This window comes from Mus caroli, chromosome 10 (assembly GCF_900094665.2).
Source record: "Mus caroli chromosome 10, CAROLI_EIJ_v1.1, whole genome shotgun sequence".
Classification (NCBI taxonomy): Eukaryota; Metazoa; Chordata; class Mammalia; order Rodentia; family Muridae; genus Mus; species Mus caroli.
The window spans coordinates 55,724,957-55,748,198 of record NC_034579.1 but is presented as its reverse complement, the minus strand read 5'-3'; the positions used below and the strand labels follow the sequence as shown (position 1 = coordinate 55,748,198).

At 50.7% G+C, this 23,242-nt stretch overlaps 1 protein-coding gene across 2 annotated transcripts in view; it reads left to right on the top strand.

The window, feature by feature from the left end:
- The window catches only part of Adamts14 (ADAM metallopeptidase with thrombospondin type 1 motif 14), a 79,661-nt gene that overhangs the window by 20,730 nt on the left and 35,689 nt on the right, over nucleotides 1-23,242 (top strand). For both annotated transcript variants that reach the window (XM_021174539.2, XM_029482694.1), the window contains exons 3-4: nucleotides 3,719-3,875; nucleotides 7,646-7,836. In XM_021174539.2, coding sequence (XP_021030198.1) covers nucleotides 3,719-3,875; nucleotides 7,646-7,836 — 348 coding nt within the window. The remainder of the gene's footprint in view (nucleotides 1-3,718; nucleotides 3,876-7,645; nucleotides 7,837-23,242) is intronic.

Genomic DNA, 23,242 nt, shown 5'->3' with positions numbered 1-23,242 from the left:
GCCATGTGTCCTTTATTACTTGCTACTTCTCCTGGCCATGTGCTCATGCTCCATCTCCTCTCATGGCGGCTTCCTTCTCTCCCCATCTCCTTTCCCTTTGTCCCTCTTCTTCTCCTCTGATCTCTCCTCAGATCCTTCACTCAATCCTCAAAGTCCCACCTTTCACTCCCTACTCAATCACAGGCTCTAGCCTTTTGTAAACCAATTAACTTTACATTGTGGAGCAGGGTTTATATAGCATCACTGATACACAGCAGCACCAGACCAACCCCCGACACTATAGAGTCCCCTCTGCATCACAAGAGAGGAAGGTTCCTGTCCCTGGAGACAACCAAGCATAAGTGAGAGGTCCCTTAGCTGATTTTGTCATTAAGTTAGGAAATCTCAATCTGGAACTTAGAAGTGTGGTCAGTGTCTGTGGGCTGGGCAGTTCCTTCAGATCCTTCTGGAACTCACATCCCTGCTTTGAACCACGGGAAATCGCCCATCCGTGAGGCAGGAGATGTCAGCATTTGGAAGATCCTCTTTGTGTAGTTGGCGAAAGAAGTCTCAGAACAGAGGATCTGGGCAAGGAGGGCCACGGCATGAGAAAGGTGTGTGGAGTCTTCTACCTACTGGTTTAGGGAGTTCTGCTCTGCCAGGCAACTTCAGGAAGCATGGGGACTGAGATGGCACAGGCCACCATCCTGGGCAAGCCCAGTTGGGTGAATCTTGGCCTGGATGGACCTATGAAGGGTTGGTGTCTTTGTTTACCCCAGGAACAGCCCCTCACCAGCATAGATGGGGCATAGGAAGGAACCTGGAAAGCGATGGTGGGCTGGCCTAAGCCTCCCCATCAGCCCTGTCAAGACTGCCCAGCGGCTATAACGTTGGGACATGTCCTGCACTTGAGGCCACCAGCTGTCCTTTCAAGCCTGCACATTTCCTGTGCCCTGGGGTTCTATAGCTCTATGGCGGTAGAGGCTCTTGAGTTTGGCCATTATTTCTTGTCCTTTCTCAGTTTCTGTCTGTGATCTTCAGGCCTCTCTGGTCTCTAGCATAGCCCATGACTCTGGCCAAGGGCTCTTTCCACCTGACATCCCCTTTCCATCTTGGATGGCCCTCTCTGACTAACCTAATGTTTTCTCCCTTTCATGCACACACACCCCCTTCATTGAGCTGTGGGGTCTAGCCTAGGCTGCGTGTCTAAGGGTGTCTGTGTATTAGCTGGGGCCACCATATCTCTCCCTCAGGCTGCATACAGGTCTGTGAGGGAGGTCTGTTGTCTGTGGCAGTGTGGAGGTGTGCTGGCAGCATGGAAGAGGATGAAGCTAATTCTGGGGAGCTTTTTGAGCCTCTTGCTTCTAGTCGCGTTCTTGCCAAGATTTCCATGGGGCCAACTCCCGCCTCCTTGGGCAGGGGTGTAAGGTTGTGTTTTTAACTCTTGTAACTAGGTATCTGATGTACACCCATCCCTCGGGGCCACACCTGCCCTAGTGCTGGGCAGGTGAGGACATTCGTCATCCTTGACTCCTCCTCAGAGCCAGAGGCTGAGCCACATTTAGCTGTTTGCCAGAGCAAGTGGCAGGTGCTGAGACTTCTGAAGGAATGCTGATGCTGGCATTGTATGGTGTGTGTATGTATGTGTGTGTGGTGCATGTGTGGTGTGTGTGTGCAGGAGTATGTGTGATGTGTATGTGGTGTGTGAAATCTGTGGTGGTGTGTGTTTGTTTACATGTGTATGTGCTGTATATGTGGCATATGTGGTATGTGTGCTGTGTGTGTGTGTGTGTACGTATGGGTGTGTGTGTGGTGCATGTGTGCTGTGTATGTGCAGAAGTATGTATGATGTGTGTGTGGTGTGTGTGTATATGTGGTGTGTGTATGTGATGTATGTGGTATGTGTGCTGTGTGTGCATGTGCGCACATGTATGTGTGTGTGTATGTGTGTGTGGTGTGTTTGTGTGCAAGTATATGTGTTGTATATGTGGTATATGTATTATGTCCACTGTGTACATGTGTGTGTTATGCTGGTCTGTGTGTGTGCAGTGTGTGTGTGGTGTGTGCACAGGAGTATGCATGGTGTTTGTGTGTTGCAAACTTGTGCATGCAAGCATTCACACGCCACAGTGTGCATGCCATCAGAGAACAAGCTTGGGTTCCAGTCTCTTCTGTCTTGATTGAAACAGGGTCTCTTGTTGAAGGAACTTCTGCCAGGCTGGCTGAGATTTTCCTGCCTCAGCAACGCCCCCCCCCCTCACCAGGCATGCTGGGACTATAGGGGTAGCCTGTGCTAATTGCCTGGCAGCCCAGGGAGGCTGCACACCATCACAGTACCACCATTTCCTCCCGAGCATCCCTTGGCCTCACAGATGGGTCTGTACTGAGGTATGAAGGTGGTATCATGCTCCTGACCATCTCAGTTTTCTGCATCACTGACAGACAAGAAGGGCCGATGCTGCAGGGACAGACTTCCCTGAAACATAAACAGACCGAGCTGGGGACGTGGGTGAAACCAAATAGTGTCCGGTGGCTGCTTTAAGGAGGGGAGTTCTGGTTCAAATGGAGGAGACCTGTCAGCTTATAAAAAATGTGCACAGTTTTATGTTCACATCTGGGTTCCTGGTGCCTGGGATGCTGAAGGCTTTCAATAGATACCTGTTAGAATAAGTGAGTTAGGGGTTGGAGAGATGGCTCAGTGGTTTAGAGCACTGACTGCCGTTTCAGAGGTCCTGAGTTCGATTCCTAGCAACCACATGGTGGATCTCAACCATCTGTAATGGGATCCGATGCCTTCTTCTGATGTGTCTGAAGACAGCTACAGCGTACTCATATACATAAATAAATAAATAAATAAATAAATCTTTTTTAAAAAGAGTGAATTCAACAAATCTGTTATCTGCTATTTGTGAAATAGCATAGTAAGCGGTCTAGCCTACTTTATAGAGATGATGTGGCTTGTGTGTGCATGTGTGTGCCTGCATGCGCGCACACATGTGTGTGCATGTGCATGTATGTTTGTGTGTGTGTCTATATCCATATGCAAGCCTATATATTAACATTATACATCTCCTCATGTTTTGTTGGCCTCTTTGATTACAGTCTCCGTTGATGGCTAATAACATTTGATGGGTTTGGCCAAGGTTAGATTTTTGTGTTTTGATTTCCAAGGCCAGCTCTTGATTTTATTTTATTTTTTTAAGGACTATTTTGATGTGGGCTGTATGGGAGCTTGCAAGTGGAGCCTGCACCCTCAGTGCACTATCCTGGCTAGGTTTCTGAGGGGCCGTTAGCCCCCTGCTGTCTCACAAGCTGCAGGTCTGAAACAATAGCCCTTTGTATTGGAGCAGGGTCCACACCTCTCTGAGGGCTGCTTTCTCTTTTGTTCTGGGCCTTTCCCTCTTGCCCACAGGGGGAGAAGGATACTGCCAGAATGCCATACCTGGCTGTGTGCTCCCCACTCACCTTGCAAAGTAGTAGGACTGTCTTTGTTCACAGGAAGCCTCAGATGACTGGCACAAGCAATGTGGGTCTGCTGTGTTTACAATGGGGGTCCTCCCTGCTCCTGCTCCCCACTCCCATGCTTAGCGGTTCTAACCTCCCCCCTATACCTTTCTGACTTCAGGAGTCCCTGGCTTTCCTAAGGCCCTGGAGGAAGAGTCCACACATGTGTTTGTTTTGCATCTTATGTTCTCACCTCTTCTCTCTCTCCCTTGCTCCCGCTCTCCCTGGCCCCCAGGCCGGCCTCATCCGCACAGATAACTCAGACTACTTCATTGAGCCCCTGGAGCGAGGGCAGCAGGAGAAAGAAGCTGGCGGGAGGACCCATGTGGTATACCGCCGGGAAGCCATCCAGAAGGAGTGGACAGAGCCTCATGGGGACCTTCACAACGAAGGTAGGCTATGGCAGGAGTGACCTTTTTTGTCCCCAACTATGGGATAACTTCTGATCTAAGCTCTCAGTACCTGTCCTCAGTCTTCTCATTTGTAAAATGGGCCCAGACCGTAAGGAGCAGCCATGCCGGGAGAGAAACACCAGTGGATTGAAGGGGCTGCTAGCCCTGGCCAGAACCAGGGGCTAGAGAAAGTCACTTGGGTCTTGAACACGGATCCTTGGGATTCTAGCATCTCTGAGGATGCATCCACCATGTTGCTTCTGAAGGCTGTGGCTACCCCGAGGCAGAAGGTTGAATGAATGGCCACTGGTTTTTTTTTCCCCCCTGAAAAAAATAATCACAGTTATGTGTGAGCAACAGGAAGTTTCTTTAGGACATTTCTAGTCAGTGCCTGGTGGTGGAACAGCAGGGACAGTTTTTTTATCCAGGGCACTGTTTTGCTCAATGATCCCAGGCAAGTGCCTTTAACACCCCCAATCTCATTGTCCTAATGAAGAAACAATGGATGCTAATTACTAAGGCTGTAGTTGTAGGTGTTGGGGAATGCCTACCAATCCTGCTCACATTGAGGCCAACAGCAGTCCCTTGACAAATGTCGGGGCTTGCAGTAGTCACTGGAGTAGCGTGCTAATGTGGGAACCCCTTAAAATCGGGCACCCACAGTTAGGCACCACCGTTGAAAGATACAGTGTATGTGACAGGTGCCAGTCCCGGCCCTGTGGCCAGCTTCGCAGTGAGCCGTAGCTTGGTCAGCTTGGTCGTGGAGTTCCTTTGACTCGAAGTGGTGGGGAGGGACGGATGGAATCTGCTCTCGAGTGGCCACGCCCTCATGCCGGGGTCCTGTGAGGTGGGGCCTCGTGGGAAGGAATGTGGGAGACCAGTTGTTCTTTATGCAGTGACATCTCTGAAGATCCATTTTTTTTCTCCTTTGTTAAGGTCAGTTCTGAATCAAATGACCATAAAGCTATCTTTGAAGAGAGCCTTGGGAAAGCCCAGCTCCTCTTTATTAGCCTGACCCTGACCTTCCATACAGATGGCAGCCCCAAGGCCAAATTCATAGATTTGAAGCATCAGCTCAGGGAATGGTGTCCAGTCTTCCATAACTCAAAGCACTTGGGTGAAAGTCCTGTGTACCAGCTAATGGTCTGGGCCTGGCTGCTCAAAGTCTGTCCTCTAATGTCAAGGGGCGGTAGAGGACTTTCTGGGGCACCTTCGATTCAGAAGCACACTAGTAGGAACACATCTCGTGATAAGATCCCGAGTGTACCTGTCCCAAGGGGACAGGCAAGCCAAGGGTTTCTCACAGGCCTGCTTTCTGTTTGGCATATGAGCCTGGCAGAGGAGCGCCCCAGGCTGATCCCCGCCCCCATGTCTGCCTGGCCCCATTCTCTGTGGGTGTCCCTCTCCTGGACCCTGTAGAGCCAACATGACTCCCCATTGTCCCATGCTCTGCATAGGCTGGGGTTCCTGCGGGACAGACCCCCAAGGCTACATCACCTTTCAGTCACCCCTATGGACTCTTGTCCATGTCCGTGTCTGTGTGTGTGTGTGTGTAGGGAGTCCAGCTGCCCTGGAGGAAAGGCAGATGGAAGGCTTGGGGGGCTCCACCAGATGGGCCTGTCACTCAGACTGCCTCCAGTCCATGAGTTCAGTGCTTACCTATGACTTAGGGTGAAGGGGCCAATTCCTCTAGGGCCTCTGGGTGTGGCTTTGGCTGTGGCTTCTTGAAGAGGGTACATGTACAACACTCACACACCTGTGCACCTACACACTGATACTGTATACATACACAGACATGTACTTGTGCACCCCTGTACCCCGATACTCACACCTATACACTCAGGCATTCTTGCACACTAAGATACCCTTTTCCTTATCCCTGGCCTGCCCCGGGCATCCCTCCTTCCCCCCACATCCTTCCTGAGGAGACAACTGGATATAAGCCTGCATAGACTTCTGTGGCAGAGCTCTGGGCCTCAGCTGTGAACACATGTATGTGACATGTGTATACATGTGTGTTTGTGTGTATGCTGCTTCTTATGTGTACGTGAACGTGTACTTGGGGGAGTGTGTACACATGAGTGTCTCCTTTGAATGCTCTTTACCTTATGCACTGAGGCAGGATGTTTCACTTGACTCTGGAGCTCAGGGATTTGAGTATCGAGCTAGCTAGCTTGCTCCGAGGAGTCCGTCTCTGCCTCCTACATCTTAGGATTCCAGGGAGGCAACCCTCCCCCCTCTGCATTTCTCTAGGGCCGGGGATCCAACTTCGGGCGACATGCTTGTGCAGAAGGAAGCCCTTTACCCACTGAGCCATCTACTCAGTCCCCAAAGTGACCATTTTGGAGGACATAACTGTGCGGCTTCATGCTGTCTTTGCCCTGTGTGCAACCAAGACCCTTGTTTAATTCCAAAACCCTCCTGTTGCCCTCTTGAAAATCTTGAGTTCTCCCCAAGATGAGGGTGGATTCGTGTGAACACAGGTGTACCATTCAAGGCCTGCATGACGTCATCCCTTTAGCAGTCAAGGCTTCTCATCTCGGAGGTCTTAGTACACCCCTCATTTCTGGGACACAGCCGTCGTCCCCTGTATGGGGCTGGTGTGACGGCGCTGGTCTGCACATGTGCGTGCAATTTTCTGAGCGTGCAGCTGGCTGTGGGCGGGGTCCGGGAATGGAATCCACGGGTCACCCTAGGTTTCGGGGATTGGAGATTGCTGGTGGTTTGGAGGAGCTGTGTGTTTTCCATTCACTGGGGGCTTTCTGGGTGGGCTCCCCGATACTTCTCAGCTCTGGCTCACTGTGCCTCCGGGGTCATATAGAAGAGACTATGACTGAGGTGTCCCTGATACCCCCGTTAACACAGACTCCCCTTTTCTCATTCACCGAGGGGGAAATTTGCTTGGTCCCACCCTGGATGCAGTAATAGGGGTGAGACTCCAGTGTATAGTTTGGGTTCTTGCCACTCATTTGCTGTGTGACCTAGGGTGAGTTAAGTAACCTTTCTGAGCCTCCCTATAATAGACACGGACAAAGGGCTCCAGGGGTGTTGAGTATCTGAGCGGTGTTCATAGGCTGGGGCACACACACACACACACACACACAGGATTCCTCCCTGCTTCCTCCCAGTGGCCCATCCCAGCTACTGGAATTGCCACTGGGCTTAGATACTGGGCTTCTGGGAATGGTCACTGTTCTGAATTTTGGAGCAATTCCCTATTGGAAATTTTGGGTCAGGGTCAGCTGTCAGGATGTATGTGAGTTCCAAGCTTTGGAGGCAACGCCTGTCTGAAGTGTTTTTGGATAAGGAGCCCTCATGCTGTACGCCAGCTCCATCCATCCATTTCTGTCACCCGAACTAAAATGTAGAGTCACGGGCAGCACCCCCACCCCCATCATCACCCACCTGCCATCTGTCTGTCTACTCATCTGCTAGCTGCTAGGAGCGGATTTGTGGAGTGTCTACACCCCCAGCTCTGGGTCTGCTCTAGTAGGGTTTCAGATGAGTGTTTGAGGGATTGGGGAGATGTGCTTGCCAGCAGTCAGGAGACCAACCCTGGGTTCAACTCAGCTGCCTCTCATGAAATGGCGTGGTGGCACATGCTTGCAGTCCCAAAGTTCAGGAAGTGGAGGTAAGCAGATCACCAGTTCAAGGCTATCTTCAACTACATAGTAAGTTCAAGACCAGGCTGGAGAGAGCCTGTCTACAAAAAGAAAGCTATGAAGACCCACTCAGCACATGGCTCAGACTCCCACTCTCTCTGTTTCTAGCCTTTGGCCTCGGCGACCTTCCCAATGTGCTGGATCTGGTGGGGGACCGGCTGGGTGACGCAGAGCGGAAGCGACGACATGCCAAGCCCGGCAGCTACAGCATCGAGGTGCTGCTGGCGGTGGATGACTCGGTGGTCCGCTTCCACGGCAGGGAGCATACGCAGAACTACGTGCTCACGCTCATGAATATCGTGAGTGTCCCCGGGGGCTTGCGTGGGGTGGGCGGGCTTCTGCCAGTGCTAATGTCTCAGGCCTGGAGCGCCTCCGAGAGGGTGTGGGGAAATGACAGAGAAAATTACCCAGGGAAGCATGGCTGTAGATACACGTCCCTCCTTGGAGTACTGAGCGCTCCACCCAAGTCTGTAAACTGCAGGTCCAGATAGAACCACGCCGCTGAGTGTAGTAGCATGGGGGAGGGGGTGTGGCCGCTGGAACTTGCTGGTTTCTTGTGGGGTGGACTCTAAGCGCTACTGAGTCCGTTGGAGCCTGGCCTCTAATACAAGCCTTTTGAGAGGTGATATTCCACAACTGGTGACCCAGGCATATGTGTCAGGGATTTCTTCTCTCCCACCTTATACCCTGGGTCAGGGACAGATTAGCAAGAGGAAGGACGTTACCAGATCCTCAGGTGTGAGGTAGGGCTGTCACTTGGAGTGGCTTATTCAAAGGAATGGTCAAAGCTGGAAATTTTGGTTTGGTCAAATTGGTTCTTGAATGTGTGTGTGTGTGTGTGTGTGTGTGTGTGTGTGTGTGTGTGTGTTACAGAGTGCTATTGAGGGGTCAGAGGACACTCTGTGGGAAGTCGGTTTCAGGGATTGAATTTAGATTCTCATGCTTGGCATCTGTGCCTTCCCCTGCTGAGCTATCTGTCAGATACTCTCCAATGGGTTCTTCCTTTTTTATTGAGTATTTTAAAAAATTATTTATTTATTGGTGAGTGGTAGTGGCACACACCTTTAATCCTAGCACTTGGGAGGCAGAGACAGGCAGATCTCTGAGTTTGAGGCCAGCCTGGTCTACAGAGTGAGTTCCAGGACAGACAAGGCTACATAGAGAAATCATGTCTCAAAAAAAGACAAAAGATTATTTATTTTATGGGCAATGGTGTTTGGCCTGCATGCATGTCTGTTTCAGGGCGTCAGAACCCCTAGAACTGGAGTTAGGGACGTTGTGAGTTGTCATGTGGCTGCTGGGAATTGAACCCGGGTCCATCTGGAAGAACAGCCAGTGCTCTTAGCTGCTGAGCCATCTCTCTAGCCTCTCAAATGGAGTCTTCAGGGCAGGAGGGCATGGTGAGGAGGGAGTTGGTGGTTGGTGCTCAGCCAGGCTCCAAAGATCTGTCTTTATGGTGTGAAGCTCTTCAAGGGGATTTCCTGTGGTCCCCTTTCCTGGAGATTGCTGCTGTTTCTGTAAGGGACGTTCCAGAGGTTTCTTGCTCTATCTCTTTAACTAGAGATACTTTCATCTTAAACTACTCTGGGGTTAGAGGTTGGTTCCATGGTCCAGGAGCTGCCCCCAGTAGCGCATGTATGTCCTGGAGGGGCCTTGACGCTCTGCCGCATCATGAGGCCATTGTTACAGTGGGAACCATGTGTGTGGGTTCTGGGATGAGAGGTGGGCTTGAGTAACCAGGGAATGAAGGGGGTGCTCTCGGGGCTATGGCAGAAGAGGAAACACTGGCTGAAGCAATGTGACTCGGGAGGGGAGGGGAGGCTGAAAAAAAGGACAAGGATGTGGTCACCATCCAGATTTAGGGCTTCCCTTGGACACAGGAAGAGACCATGGCTTTTTGCTATTTTTTTTTTTTTGATTTTTCAAGACAGGGTTTCTCTGTGTAGCCCTGGCTGTCCTGGAACTCACTCTGTAGACCAGGCTGGCCTCCAACTCAGAAATCTGCCTGCCTCTGCTTCCCAAGGGCTGGGATTAAAGGCATACGTCACCACTGCCTGGCTTTGCTATACTTCTTATTCTTTTATTAAAAGATTTACTTATTATTTTATGTATATGAGTACACTGTAACTGTACAGATGGTTGTGAGCCTTCATTGTTGTTGAGAATTGAATTTTTAGGACCTCTGTTCACTCTGGTCAACTCTGCTTGCTCAGACCCTGCTTGTTCCCGCCCAAAGATTTATTTAATATTATACATAGATACATTGTATAAAGATTTATTTAATATTATACATAGATGACACCAGAAGATGGCGTCAGATCTCATTTCTGGTGGTTGCTGGGATTTGAACTCAGGACCTTCGGAAGAGCAGTCAGTGCTCTTACCCACTGAGCCATCTTGCCAGCCCCTTGTTGTTGTTTTTGTTTTGAATTTATTTTCTTTTATATATCTGGGTATTTTGTCTGCATGTATGTCTGAGCACCACATATGTGCCTGGTGCCCTGGTAGTTCAGAAGAGGGCATAGGGTCCCTGGAAATGGAGTTATGAATGGTTATGAGCCGCCATGTGGGTACTGGGAACCGAAGCTGGGTCCTCTGTAAGAGCAGCAAGTATTCTTGAACCTCGGCACCATCTCTCCAGCCCCTGTTTGTTTTGAGATCAGATCTTGCTAAACAGCTCAGGTTGTCATCTCTTTCCTTTATTTCCCTTACTCTTGTCCCAGGAAACTGAACCTAGAGCTTTGCCTAGACCTCTGTCCCCTGGCTCCTTGCTGTTAACTCTTTATGTTGACACAGGATCTTGCTAACTTGCCCAGGCTGACCTTGAGCTCACCCGTGATAGACTGCACCATCAGTTTATCCAACGGTGAGGAGGAGGAGGTCTTTGGATAGATCATAAGGAGGGCACTCCTTTTCAAGGCCAGAGTACCTTTGAAACCTGCTCAGCGAGGTGTGACATGTTTAGAAGGATCTGGCAAACCCCTCTTCCTGGGAGCTGAGAGAGAATGCCACTGGCCTGGTGAGGAAGCTATGAGAAGTCCCTCCTCAAACCTGGTGGTTAGGTATGTGGAGGCCAGCTTCCTGCTGCCCTGCTTTCCCAGGCCCTTCTCCACATCCCCCTATTTTGCTGTTAGGCAAAGGAGGCCTAGCATTCTTTTTTTTTTTAATATTAATAATCAGGAATATTTTTAAAGATTTATTTATTTATTATATGTAAGTACACTGTAGCTGTCTTCAGACACACCAGAAGAGAGCGTCAGACCTCATTTCAGGTGGTTGTGAGCTACCATGTGGTTGCTGGGATTTGAACTCTGGACCTTCAGAAGAGCAGTCGGGTGCTCTTACCCACTGAGCCATCTCACCAGCCCCCCACCCTAGCATTCTTGGTGTTCCCAATTATGATGCATTGATTTTTGACCCTTGCCCTATGCCTTATACCTTTAGCCAGGAATCATTATCAGCTTCCCCTAACAGCAATGCCCTGAGATTCATCTTAGGAGACTGCTCTGTGGGTAGCCTGGGCTTCCCTCCTTCCCTCTCTTTCCTCCCCTCCTCCTCCCCCTCTTCCTCCTCTCTTTTCACTTGTTTGTTTTTGAGATGGTATCTTCCTGCATGTTCTAGACTGATCTTGGATTTAGTACGTGGCCCAAGCTGTCCTTGAACTCTTGATCTTTCTGCCAGCCCCATCCCGAGTGCTGGGATCACAGGAACAGCCCCTATGTCCAGCTGGTGTTTAATCTGTAGGCTGGGCTGCTTGCTCCTTGCTGGCTTGCCCTTTGCATAGGAAACACGGTCGGTCGGCCTCAGTGCAGCTGAAGCCATGCTACCCATGGAGCCCTGCTTCTGTAGTAGGGAGCCTCAGAGCACCCACACAGGCTTAAGGGATTGTCACCACACACACCTGCAGAGCAGGCTCTGTCTTCCCTTAACAAAGGATGGTGAGCTAGACTTCCTGCCCCTGGAGGTAGGCAGATGGGCAGGCAGGTAGACAGCCTCATCCTCCCATGGGACTCAGAGCACTTCCTCTTCATTGTGTGGGGCTTTTGTTTGGCTGGGAAGATGGAAGCACAGACAGCCCTGGGGGGGGGGGGGGAGACTTCATGGACCCAGGGACACAGGTGTCACTTTCCTTTGGCCTTGAAGCTCCGCCCACCTGAGGACTTGTCTCTGTGGGGCTGGCCTGGCGCCATCATGGGGGATATCTGGTTTCCTGGCTGGATGCTCTTACTGTGTTAGTGTGTGGGGTGGGTGGGGCGAAGAAGATTCGGGGCAGATTGAGAGTGAGGCAGTTACCATCAGCCAAGGAGATTCTGGCCCCAGAGTGGCCAAGGCTGCAGAGAGCAGCAGGTCTTTCATGCTAAGCCTAGCCAGGTTGTCAGGTTAATTCTGCATTCACTTGGGTTGTGCTAGAAAGATCTAGAGCTACTGATGATAGACAAGGGGCTGAGGGGGTCCCCTTCTCATTCTTCTCTCACCTGATGGGAGACTTTGGGTGCTTTTTCTTTTTCTGTGCCTTAGTTTACCCTTTTCCCTGGTCTATTTCGTTAGTGTTTCTTTAAATCTCGGCACCAGGGAACCCTTTGAGGCCTTGAGACATGAGTAGTTATTTTCAGGGTTTAGCATGCACTTGCTGGGGAGCCTGTCAGCAGAGGTAGCCTCTCATTCATTCACAAAGTATCAGTCTGGCTGCACAGACACAAAAGCCTCAGTCCTCTGAGATAGCCAGAGACTCATTGAGGATAACGCTGAAGGGGCTCAGAGGAGGCAAAGACCTGAGAGGCAGGATCGCTGGTCTCATCCAGGCAGCAGTCTGAGCATTTTGTAGCTGGCTTGTCTCTCTCCCATAACCATAGGAACCTGTTTGGAGTCTATACAGCAACTAAGTGGCAGAGACAGGCTTTAAACTAAGATCTGTCTGCTTCTAACGTTTATGTATTTTACCTACCACAGCTGAACTCGACCGGCAGCTGTCGGGAGGGGAGAAGGGAGACGGGTGCCCTCACCTAACAATGTGCAGACACATGCATGCAGGCACGCACTCTCAAGATTGAGCACATGTGTGGCCTCCCGCATGCCCGTGCACACACCCAGCACTACCTTAAAATGGGTTTGCTTTTAACTTTTAACAACAAAACAAACAAAAATACAGTGGGGTTTGGAAGAGCAATGAAGAAAAAGGAGAGGAGCCAAAGAGAAGGAGCAGGCCGCCTTAGGCTGTATTTCTGTAACCACTGAAGGAGGTGGGATTCTGCCAGCATCTCACATCAGGGAGGCCCCAGAGTATCCTGCTGTGCAGGAGGCAGCTCCTCACCCAGCGTCAAACTGTCCACGGTGGCAGGTGACGCCCCTGCCCTAAGGTATTTGCCCCTGTTGCCACACACAGGTGTGGCTATTTTCTAACCCTTCCCACCCAGAGGAAGCAGCTCTCACCTCACTAGAAGTCACAGAAGGAGGCACAGCATGGATGCTGCCCTCCCCAGCACAAAAACACACACACACTCGCAACAGGTGAAGAGGGCACTACTGTCCCCAGAGCACTTTCCCACATGACATTCCACTTCATCAACCACAGAGGGGACTCCCGACATTCTATTTCTGGGGTGGTGTGGTGGCCTCCCAAAGTAGAAGGCCATTTTAAATGAACAGATGTCACCGGCTAAGCCCAGGCTCCAAGTGCTGGACATTTGTCCCCTTTTGTCCTCCATACCATAGAAGTGCACAGTGGGCTCCTGAAGCTGAGATCAGGAGGCAGGAAGCGTTGAGGCTTGCCAGACCTCCTCGTGCCTCTGTTTGTAGGCAGGCTGGCCTGCCGGGGACACCAAGGCTGCTGTGTTTCAGAAATAGGTTGTGGGGTTTAAATGCTGAGCGTTGTGGGCTGATGAAAAGGAGCCTGTTGGGCTGGGTGGGTCTGTCCCTGCGCTCCGGGAGCCACCCTGCACAAACAACCTGGATATGGGGTGGGCCAAAACAGCTTGGTCCCAGGGGAGCTGTGCAGGCCAGCCATTGGGCTCTGGGGAGCCTTGGAGACACCACATCCCTCAGTGTGTGCCGATTGGCAGAGAGAGGGCACCACTCACTGGGAGTCCACGCCAGCACTGTGAAATATAAGGTCATGGTCATGAGCTTGGGCCAGAGGACAAGTTAGGAGAATCAGCATCCTCCTTTCACCCCCTTGCTGGTGACTAGAGGCAGGCAGGCCTTGCTCATCTGGCACATTAGGAAGTGTGGTACCTTGGACAGATGGCGCTGTAACGTTAGGTCCAGGCCTGGCTAATGTGTGGGTCAGGCTGAGCACCAGGGAGAGAGGCAGACTGATGGTGGTGAATCCAGCCTGGGCTACTTAGTGAGATCCTACCCTTTCCTCCCTCTTCATACAAATGAAAGAAAAGATATCTATCTATCTACCTCATCCAAATTGATGGGTTCCCTTTAAAGTCCCTGGGTAGTTCTCCACAAAATCATTAAAGCCACCAAAAGCCAGGAAGGGCTGAAAAACTGTGGCAGACATGTGACCTGATTCATTATTGTATCCTGGATTAAATTTCGCCAGCAGAATAGCACATTAGGGAGAAACTAGAGGCGCCAGAGCGATATGCAGACTTGAGTTAATAATTGCCTGCCAGTGTTGGTCGGCTCATCCTGACAACTTGAACCATATCATGCAAGATGCCAGCAGTGGGTGACATGGATATGGAGTGTATGGGGTGTCCTTACTGCCCTGGCAACTTCTCTGCCAACCATACACGTCATGTATCTCTTCTCCGGAATTCTTGAGACCAGAAGGTTTGAGGTTTGGAACGCTTGCATATCAGCAGCTGCAATCTTGGGCCGAGGATTCAAGTCGAAACCTGAAGTTCACATTTGCTTCATACTCACCTTAGATACACAGCCAGAAGGTGATTTTTACACGTTATTTTTAGTGCACCTGAATATTTGACAGTGACCCATCACAAGCCCAGGTGTGGAATTTTCCACTTATAATATCCCACTGGCATTCAAAAAAAAAATCCTCACGGGAGCTCCCTTTGCAAGGCGCAGCAGTCAGTGGGGAGATGATACCTGGTCAGAGTGCTAACAGCATGACACTTGAGTGCTCAGCCCTAGACAGGACACCCTTATCAACCCCAGTACCAAGGCACGGGGAACATCTCAGAAGAGGAGGCAGAGGAAGATGTAAGATGGAGGAATAGGGGAGAGGCGGGGTGAAATGCTCCTGCCTGGACATGAACTATTTCGAGTGTGGTCACCTGCACAAGATTGGTACAAGAACAAGCCAATCAAAATCCCTTCACAGATAGGGCAGAGGCCTCTGTATCAAGGAATCGAGGCAGTGAATAGTCACAGGGACTTGAAGAACCATTCTTTATTGAAGATGGGTCCATTGACACATGCTCCCTTAGATGGCTCCACACCCATGCACATATGAATAGCACTAACTAGACTTGGTGGATGTGTGTGTGTGTGTGTGTGTGTGTGTGTGTGTGAGAGAGAGAGAGAGAGAGAGAGAGAGAGAGAGAGAGAGAGAGAGGAAGTTGGGAGGGGATATGCTCCGAGGGTATGAGGAGAGTTGGAGGGACATGGTCATAGGTCATTGTATACATGTTTGAAATTCTTAAAAAGCAAGCAAGCAAGCAAGTCAGGAGGCAGGCAGGCAGGCAGGCAGGGCTGCCTCTTCTGTCTGAAATGGTTGCTAGGATTCAGGCAGGGAGTTGATGCAAGGAGGATCCAGGTGGGCTGGGTCAGCACTTAGTGGCACTTGGCGCCTTTGCCTCTGTGTGAACGCGGGTGGCCTTAGGCTCCAGGGTCTTGGTTCTTGGCACCATGCTTACTCTCTCAGCCCGAAACCTGCCTGAGCCCTCTGACAGAGGTGGCTGGCTCCTCTGAGCACTGTCCCTCAGGAGAGAGGGCGTGCGTCAGCTACACACCATGTTCCATGCAGCTCTCTGCCCCAGCTCTGCCAAGGAGAGGCTGGTGCTAGTGTGGGACAGGAAGAAGGCTACCCACAGCCCTCTCATGGTCTCCTGGGGACCTGGTTTACCTCTCTAGCCACAAACAAGCTGGAGCTCTCCTGCCTCAGGCTCAGAGTCTGAAAACGTGGAGTTCTCCTAGCACAGGGCTGTGGGCGCCTGACACCCGCAGGGTCACAGGGTGCTGGGGAAGGGAAGTCTTTGCTACTGCGTGGCCGGCTGTGTTGCTGGCCATTGGACTGAGAAACCCAACTGCACCCCATTTTGCAACTTGAGAAGTCTTCTGTGATCTCGAAGTGTGTTTGGGGAAGCAAGGATATTTAGGAGAAGGTTCCAGAACACTCAGAGACATAGGGTCCGATGGCTCAGTGTTTTCCCTTCCCCTGGCGTCTTCTTTTTCATTCCTTCCTGTCACAGAAGGTGCCTTCTCTCCATGTCTGTCCCTCTGAAGGCTGCCATGTTCTGGGCTCTTGTGGCTTCCCGTCTTCACCAGCCTCTCTGTATCTCCCCACATTGCAGCTCACACCAGTGGGGCTGTCAATCATTGGGCAACAGGGTCTTTACTCCTCTCGGGAGCCATGTTTCTGAAACGAAGCCTGAGGAGACATAGCTGTGCCTGCGTGCTGCTGGACAGAACCTGACACACCTGCAGCCCTGGCCCTGGAGGAGTTCAGCTTTTGTCTGTTTCTTGCTGGTGCGGGCCCCATGCTAGTTCAGGCCTTAAGTGCAGGGAAAGGGCTCACCTTGTCCTCTGAGCTTCCTTTTTTGGTACTAGGCTATGGGAAGCCCACTCATTGCCACCCAGAAACTGTCTGGACATTCCTGAGTGTAAACTGGGGCCACAGAGTTACAGAGATCTCCGTTTAAATCCCGGCTTCCCACTTCCCAGCTGGGGGGCCCTTGGGAAGTGGCTTAGCCTCTCAGAAGCTTGGATGGCCCCTCCTTCCCTTCTCCCCTCTCTCCTCCCACTCTCTCCCTTTTTTCCTTCAACAAGACCTTACTATGCAGCTAAGGATGACCTTGAACTCTTGATCTTCCTGCCTATCCCTCCTAAGAGCTGGGCTTACACTGTGCACTAGCAAGCCCTGTTTATACCAGCCTCAAACATACTGGGCAAGCACCCCTCCACCTACATCCCCAGTGCAGAAGCTTGTATTGGTCATGGGGGATGGGGGAAGGGTTCAGTGGGGAGGCACTTGCTGTGCACGCCTCTTAGTTAGGGTTTCTTTTGCTGTGGTAAGACACTGACCAAAAACAACCTGCAGAGGAAAGGGTTTATTTCAGTTTATGCTTCTGCCTCACAGGCCATCAGAGGAGGAGGCAGGAACTGAAGCAGAGAGTTCCTGCACTGTTAATGGCTCACTCCCCATTGCTTGTTCAGCCTGCTTCTATGCCCTAGGACCACTTGCCTGGGGGTGGTGCTATCCACAGAGGGCGGGGCTTTTCCACATCAATCACTAATTAAGAAAATCCCCCCCCCCCCAGGTTTGCCTACAGGCCAATCTGGTGGGGTATTTCTCAGTTGAGGTTCTCTCTTCCCAAATGACCATAGCATGTATCAAACTGACCTTTAAAAAACAGCCATCACAGCAAGCACACAGACCGGAGTTCAAATCCCTGGTACCCTAAGCTGAGCATGCCCTTTAACCTCAGCACGACAGGAATCGGATACAGGAGGATCACTGGTCCTTCCTGGCTGCTGGCCTACTTTCAGTTTCAGTGAGAGAGACCCTGTCTCAAGGGAATAAAGTGGGGAGAGAGAGACCTGAACACCCAATGTCTTCCTCTGGCATGAGCATGTACACTTATGCATGGGGCACACACACAGACTTGCACACACATACCTGTGTCCACACACACACACACACACACACACACACACAAGAGGAAGACAAGAATACAAGAAAGAGAATCTTGTTTTCTTGCATATGAGACAGGAGTAGTTCTCTAAGGTGGTTGGGATAAACAAAGCCTGGCACACAGTAGGTATTCTGGGAGTGGCAGCTCACCCCGGCAGATCCAGCGCTCTCCACCTGTCCCCTCCCCTCAGCCGTTTTTTGTCTCCCGTTGGCCAGCATCCTGACCTTTGCTTGTTTTTCTGGTACACACCCGGTGGCTATCTCAGGCCAACAGGTGATGTCAAACCCTAACCTAGGAGACCTGCCAAGGGTGGCCTTGAACCAGGGTCAGAGGTGAGAAGCAAGGAAAGTGGATGCACTGTTCTTCCTGCCCCGTGGGTGTGCCTTGTGGTCATTCTTTGTCCAACAGCAGGAAGCAAGGTCTGGTTGCCCCCTGACAACCTCTCTCCACAGCCAGGGAGGTTGAGAGTGCTGGGCCAAGCCGTGGGTGTGTAGCCAGGGTGGAGCTTGTCAGGGGGCCCTTGTGGATATGTCCCAGGGAGGACAGGTTCCTGGGCCTGCCAGGTAGCCACACCCCCTGGCCGTGGTGCCCTGTGCAGGGGTAGATTATGCCAATGTGGTGGCCCTGTCCAGGCACTTTTCTGGCCTGTGTAGAACACTGAGGCAGTTCTAGCTGAATCATCCCTGAGCTCCCAATTCCAGGGCCAGGACTGGCAGGGGTATATGCAGGTGAGCATGCCAGGACCCAGAGAACTGGACCAGGGCACTTGGGAGGACAGGGCCTACCCTGTCTGCCAGTGTTCTAGGCTGGATGGCAGTTAGAACAAGGGTCTTTGGAAGTCTTGATGGGTAGATCTGGCCTGCTGAGCAAGTGACAGAAATGAGTAGAGTTGTCTTTCAGTGTCCCCAAGACCCCACTCTGAATCCTTACATCTGTAGGTGCTCAAGTCTCCTTTCTAACCTATACCCTCTCCTGACTGCCTCCCTCTCTCCTTCTGTCTCTCCCACCCTCACCTTTGTCCTGGCTACGTTTTTCTCAACTTGTCACAGCGTGAGTTATTTGGGAAGTGGAATAAACCCCAGTTGAGAAAATGCCTCCACCAGATTGCCTGTAAGCACATGTGTAGGGCATTTTCATAAGTAATGATTGATGGGGGAGGCACCACCCACTGTGGGCGGCTCCATCCCTAGGCTGGTGGTCCTGGGTTCTATAAGAAAGCAGGCTGAGGAAATGATGAGGAGTGAGCCAGTAAGCAATGTTCCTCCCTGACCTCTGCTTCAGCTCCTGCCTTGAGCTCAGGCCCTGATTTCCTTTCATGATGTCCTGTGACCAGAACATGTCATCTTAGATAAACCCTTTCCTCTCAAGTTGCTTTTGTTCATCAGGACAGGATTGAACCTGGGCCTCCGGTGTGCCAGACAAGCATTCCACCACTGAGCGGCAGAACCCTCAGATATGCAATTGACAGAGTCTCAAGATGACTTTGATTAAAAGTTTTTTCGTTTTTTTTTTTTTTTTTAAGTACTGTAGCTGTCTTCAGACACTCCAGAAGAGGACATCAGATCTCATTACAGATGGTTGTGAACCACCATGTGGTTGCTGGGATTTGAACTCAGGACATCTGAAAGAGCAGTCAGTGCTCCTAACCGCTGAGCCATCTCTCCAGCCCTTAAGATCTTCTTTTATTTCATGCTTATGGGTTACATAACATCTGGAGTTACAGATGGTTGTGAGCCACTGTATGGATGCCGGGAATTGAACCCAAGTCCTCTGGATGAACAGCCCTTGCTCTAACCACTGAACCATCTTTCCAGCCCTCCAGATGACTCGGAACAGATGAAAAAAAAAAATGGAAGCTCTGAGCACACAGCTGCTAGGCTATATTGGTTAGACTGCAGCGGCAAAGAGAGAGAGAGAGAGAGAGAGAGAGAGAGAGAGAGAGAGAGAGAGAGAGAGAGAGAGAGAAAACCCAGCATGTGTTTCATATCAACAGTCTTTTCTCAGATTTTCAGTTCACAGATGCTTAAGCCTACAGGTGCAAAGCCTTCCGACACAGGGCTGGCTGCCACATGCGGGATTCAGGCAGGATTTTCAACAACCCAACTTACTAGAGGACCCATGAGAGAAGACAGTAACCCAGGAGTCCCTCCAGAGGCCCGGAACCCAGGACAGACCTCAACTGAAGTGCCTCAGTCATCTCTCTCTTCTCTCTGTCCTTGGGGCATGCTGTGGAGTGTGGAGCACTGAGATAGTCAAATGGTGTGTGACTCTCCTGTCACCCTTGGGTTGCCTCAGAGTCCATATAATTACTGACCCCAGCTCTGTGGAGGAGAAAGGCTGTGTCCTGGTGATGAGAGGTCTGAAAAGTCAGGTTAAGGGTCACTTTGCATGGGGCTGGAGAGATGGCTCAGGGGTTAAGAGCACAGGTTGCTCTTCCAGAGGACAGGGGTTCAATTCCCAGCACCCACATGGCAGCTTGCAACTGTCTGTAACTCCAGTTCCAGGGGATCTGACACTCTCACACAGACAGACATGCAGGCAAAACACCAATATATGTGGAATAAAAAAAAATAAATAAATAAATAAGAGTTATTTCTCAATGGGAGCTGGAGAGATGGCTCAGTGGTTAGAGTGCTGGTTGCTCTTCCAGAGGATCTGCGTTTGATTCCCAGCATCCACATGGCAGCTCACAACTGTCTGTAACTCCAGTCCCAGAAGATACATTGCTCTCTTTTGCTTTCTGCATGCAATAGGTATGCACTTGGTATAGAGTCATATGCAGACTCATACACACACACACATGCAGGCTCATAAGTACATACACATGCAGGCTCATACACATACATGCAGGCTCATAAGTACATACACATGCAGGCTCATACACATACACACACATGCAGGCTCGTAAGTACATACACATGCAGGCTCATACACATACATGCAGGCTCATAATACACATACATGCAGGCTCATACATACACATACAGCTCATACATACACATGCAGGCTCAGACACATACATGCAGGCTCAGACACATACATGCAGGCTCAGACACATACATGCAGGCTCAGACACATACATGCAGGCTCAGANGCTCAGACACATACATGCAGGCTCAGACACATACATGCAGGCTCAGACACATACATGCAGGCTCAGACACATACATGCAGGCTCAGACACATACACGCAGGCTCATACATATACATTCGGGCTCAGACACATACACGCAGGTTCATACATATACATTCAGGCTTGTACACATAAAAGAGGCCACTTCCTTGCAGGTGGCTGTCAGCTGTCAGTAAAGTATTGTAAGGTTCGAATCCTTTGAGGTGGGGTGTGTGGCTGATAGAGGCTGCAGTCCCCACAGGATAAGCCTCGGGCTTGCGGCACGTGGGTTAAGGAAAGTGCCTTCGCTATACAACAAAACACTTTCTATGAAGTCTTTGCTCTGGAGGATGGGGGGGGATCTGGGGCCTAGGCGTCTCCGTCATGTCTTGCGGTAGGGATTGGCAGGGTCTCTGTGTCCACAGCAGGCATCAGGCTTTGATCTCTGTACTCAGTTGGATCTAGTGCTAGGCTTTGGTCTCAGTACTCGGTTGGATTCAGACACAGGCGCCAGGAAAGCTGATGGTGGAAGCCCAACGCTGGCTGCTCTGAGGTTTGTACATTCATATACAGGGGCTGCTGCCAGCTCTGGGCATTGGGAGGATGGGCCGGGGCGGGCTCTGTGCCTGAGGAGGCTTCTAATTCATGGCTCTGAGCCCACAGTCTAGTCCTTTGCTGGCTCATCAGGTCTCCAGTTTCCCTCCGGCCCCCTGCCCCGCACTCCCAAGTGTGGACTTGGATGATTTCTCGCTGTTTAGTGGATAGTGGACAGCGGCCGCTTCACAGCCTGTGGGTTAATTTATTTCCTTATGCGTGAGAAAGAACTGGTATCTAAACAGCACAGGACACGGAAATGGTGAGACAGGGATAGGCGTGAAACCGTGCCACTCCCAGAGAGCCATGTGGGCAGGCATCGGAGGGACCACTAAGTATCATTACCTAACAGTGCCTCTGGGCTTGTGTGGCTCATTTGTGGTTCCCAGACATTCATGTAGGGCGGTCCTCTACCAGCCATTTGTATTTCCATTCTGCAGAAAAAGAAACAGGTTCTAAGCAGCTTCGAGTTGAACCCCTAGCCAGCTGGGTGATCAGGACTGAACAGAGCTGAGGGGCAGAGGGTAGAGGGTCAGGGTTCGAGTCCCAGCACAGCCTCATACAACCATCTGTAACTCCAGTCCCAGGGGATCTAATGCCACCTTCTGGCTTCTGTGGGAGCTGCATACTTTCAGGCAAAACACTCATGCATACAATTACAAACTAAGAACAGTAAAAACAACAAAAGCAAAAAAGCAAAAAGCAAAACAAAACAACAAAAACCAGAGCTGGGATTTGAACCTGGGACTCCAAGTAACTGCTTTATTATTGCCTACATTGAGTGGCTGAGGAAAACATTTCTTCCTCAGCCTCTCAGCTGCGACATGTCTGGGATTGTCACAGCATGGGTGGCGTGTTCTATGCCGACATCAGGAATCACAGTGAAAGATGCAGAACATTTTCCCAGGAAGCCAACAAAGCACAGACAATATGTTCAGTGTGACCCCAGCTTGGTAAACTGGCACACAGGTGTGCACATGTGACAGGAAGTGAGCAGATTATGGCCACTATTTAGTTGGTTGCTAAGTGATTTAATTTTCTTCTTGTGTATGTGTGGGTTTACATTGAAATATTGTGTTTGTTTTAAGCTTTTAAAAAAGCCTTTGTGCCTGAGTGGTGTGTGTGTGTGTGTGTGTGTGTATATGTGTGTGTGTAGATCAGTCAGCAATCTAGACTGTTAGCTTTTGATTTTCATCCTGTTTGAGAGAGGGTCTTTTTCATCGTTCACCACTGTAGACACCAGGCTAGCTGGTCTATGAGTTTGCAGGGATTCTTCTGTCTCCATCTTCCATCTCCCTATAGGAACTCTTGGATTACCAACACATTGCAGTTTCATCCTGCTTTTACTTAGATAAAAGTATTTGACCTAGAAAAAAATTTTTAAGCAAAGAAAGTAGGAATGTGTAAGGGGTTAACTCAGGGTGTGGACATCCTTAGAAGAGGATAAATTCCTGAGTTCCTCTCTCTGTCCAGGCTTCCTGACAGGGGAGTGTCTGGGTCTGGGTTTCTAGATGCAGCCCGTGGGGAACTGCCTCAGTCTCCCAGGCCCTGAACCCATGAGACAAAAGAATTGTTCCGAGCTAACCTCCTCCCCCTTGATAGAGTCTGAAAACATCCAGGATACCCTGTTCAAATGCAGGTCTGACTGGGGAGGCTTGGTGCGAAGACTCAGTGTTTCTAAGATGCTCTTGGGTGATTCAGTCACTGCCCATTCAAAGGCCCAGGAGCACTGCCCGATGCTGGAGATTTGCCTTGGAGGAGGGTCCGAGGCTGGGGCTACACTATTTGGACACCACTGGGCAACGCCATTCCAGTGGGAAATTGGAAGTATGTAGAGATGGCACAACGGGAAGCTTCAAAGGGGGACCCTTGAGTCGGTGAAGAGACTCTTCAGAGGCAGACAGATGAGCGTCCTGGTCAGAGCTGCTAAATTGCAAGCATCTTCCCTCCATCCCCTCCCCCCACCACCACCACAGACTTGGGCTCTGTGGAAAGAGCTGGGGGGGGGGGTGTTAGTGTCAGTTGAATTGCTGTCATGTATCCTTTGGCAAGCCTCTCTTAGCCTTGGGTTTTTGTCTCTTCTCTTCTCTTCTCTTCTCTTCTCTTCTCTTCTCTTCTCTTCTCTTCTCCTCTCCTCTCCTCTCCTCTCCTCTCCTCTCCTCTCCTCTCCTC